The sequence below is a fragment of the Etheostoma spectabile genome, chromosome 3, assembly GCF_008692095.1.
Source record: "Etheostoma spectabile isolate EspeVRDwgs_2016 chromosome 3, UIUC_Espe_1.0, whole genome shotgun sequence".
In the NCBI taxonomy this organism is placed as follows: domain Eukaryota; kingdom Metazoa; phylum Chordata; class Actinopteri; order Perciformes; family Percidae; genus Etheostoma; species Etheostoma spectabile.
Window position 1 is genome coordinate 13,153,976 of NC_045735.1, and position 2,100 is coordinate 13,156,075.

The 2,100-nt window shown below is 35.4% G+C and overlaps 1 protein-coding gene across 2 annotated transcripts in view; it reads right to left on the reverse strand.

Moving 5' to 3' along the window:
• The window catches only part of egfem1 (EGF-like and EMI domain containing 1), a 53,862-nt gene that overhangs the window by 17,158 nt on the left and 34,604 nt on the right, over positions 1–2,100 (reverse strand). For both annotated transcript variants that reach the window (XM_032508511.1, XM_032508518.1), the window contains exons 17-18: positions 622–756; positions 183–317 (exon numbers count right to left, since the gene is read on the reverse strand). In XM_032508511.1, the coding sequence (XP_032364402.1) occupies positions 183–317; positions 622–756 (270 nt within the window). The remainder of the gene's footprint in view (positions 1–182; positions 318–621; positions 757–2,100) is intronic.

Below are 2,100 nucleotides of genomic sequence, written 5' to 3' on the forward strand. Positions count from 1 at the left end.
GGGGAGGTTTCACTGTAAGATACTTGAAAGATGATGATGATGCATGCCAGATGTTTGAAAGAAATTTTACTCAACAGTACTCCTTATACTTACAGTCCGTTTCACTTGTACCTTAACACATACAGTTTATACAGTATATATTTTCATGAACACCATCCATTAAAAGTAGCTCTTTGTCTCACCTAGCTGACATTTATCTCCATGAAAGCCTGCAGGACATTGTTGGCTGCACTCTCCGGTCCTGGGGTCACATGACCTTCCACCTGGACAGTCACATTGCTTCTCACAGCGTGTACCAAAGAAGCCATGCGCACATTCTAATACACAACAAAAGGGGGACAATTAAAGGACAATTTCAAAACACATTTCCAAACATTTTGTGAAACTATGCAGGATGGTCCTTTCCAGATAGACAAGTTATTAGGATTAACTTAATTATGTCTCTAAGAGTCACAGCAACTTCTTTGCTTTTTTCTATTATAGACCATTACATCAAAACTGCTGTGCAAGTTAGGCAGTTTACCTAAAAAAACAAAACCATTTAATTCCAAGGATTGGAAGCTGCATGCTGGGTCTGTATAGTTGAATGAATGAGACAGATCTTTTGTGAAATGTTTATACCTTTCTCACACTGTGGGCCGTGATATGCAGCCTTACAGAAACAGCTCCCTGTTTTGGGGTCACAGCCAGTGGAATGTTCTTGAAAACAGTCACATTCCTTGGAACAGCCTGCACCATGCGTCCACCTGGGACAAGCTAAGAGGCGGACGAGATCAGTTTGAAAACAGACAACAAGCACAAGTTAGGTCAACAATGTTTTCATGTTTGGACAATCAGTGGAGGAATGTAAGTGCATTTACTAAAGTATTGTACTTAGGTACAAATTCAAGCCTACTTGTACTTTACTTGAGTACAATTATTATCATTCCTTGTAAGTTTATACTTTTACTCCACTACATCTTAGAGTCAAATATTGTAGTTTTACTTTTACTTTAATGAGTAAAAATATCGTATTTATAATCTATAATTACATTATACTCCACGGAAAACCATGTATCTCCAAATTATTTTTCTGATGAACACGTTTTTTAGTTAAATATTCTTAAATCCTGTTGGATTAGCTGGAAAAATACTGTCACAAAGCTGTGATTGACGTTCGTGAAAAGTTGACTTTTTAGAGATACACGGTTCTTACAGGACAGTGATGCTACAATCATATGATGATCTTACATAACATGACCCATTGCTGTAGTTTAAACTACTCAACAGTATATAAAGTAGTTAAAATCAGCACAAATTTACAGCAGTAAAATGTAACACACAATAATGCAGCAGTAATATTAATCCAAAAATAAAATACTGACAGGGACCATTTTACTGCACAATGACAGCTTTTACTTTTGATACTCTTATATTTGACAAAAATACATACATACTTTTACTTGTAACAGAGTTTTTCTACGCTGTGGCATTGCTACTTTTACTGAAGTAAAGAATGGTAATACTTACTCACCCATGTGTATGGTATTGTACAAAAAATATACACATTTGAGTTACGCTTATGTACATATTACTATCAACATGGCACACCTAGAGTTTCACTGCACTAAAACAACTTCAACTAAGTTTTTTTTCTAAGGTTAAGCAAAGAAAATAAATTATCATAGCAACTTTTGTTTGTTAAAGTCAAGGTGGTGATAGTTAATTTAGAGAAAAATGTTGAAATTAAACTTTCTCTCATAACAGATTGTGTTTCAGTATGAGCCAAATGAACACACCCAACCACCATGTTATCACAACATCAGACTTCTGCAAGTTTAAGTTGTGTGACCACTGCCTCCCGTTGCACTCCCGTTACATGATTTGAAGAATGCATCATTCATCGTTACTACTGTGTAATTACCAATCTAATTTAAGACCAGGCTGACTATTTAACAATTTCCTACAAACTTTGTTGTGTTGTCTGTAGTTGTCTGCAAATTTTATCATATTACCAGACACATTGAACAAATAGTGTTAAAGGTGCCCTGCCACACAAAACCGTTTTTTTTGTTGCATTTTTTGAAATGTTAGGTCCATATGTGTTTGTGTTATGTCATG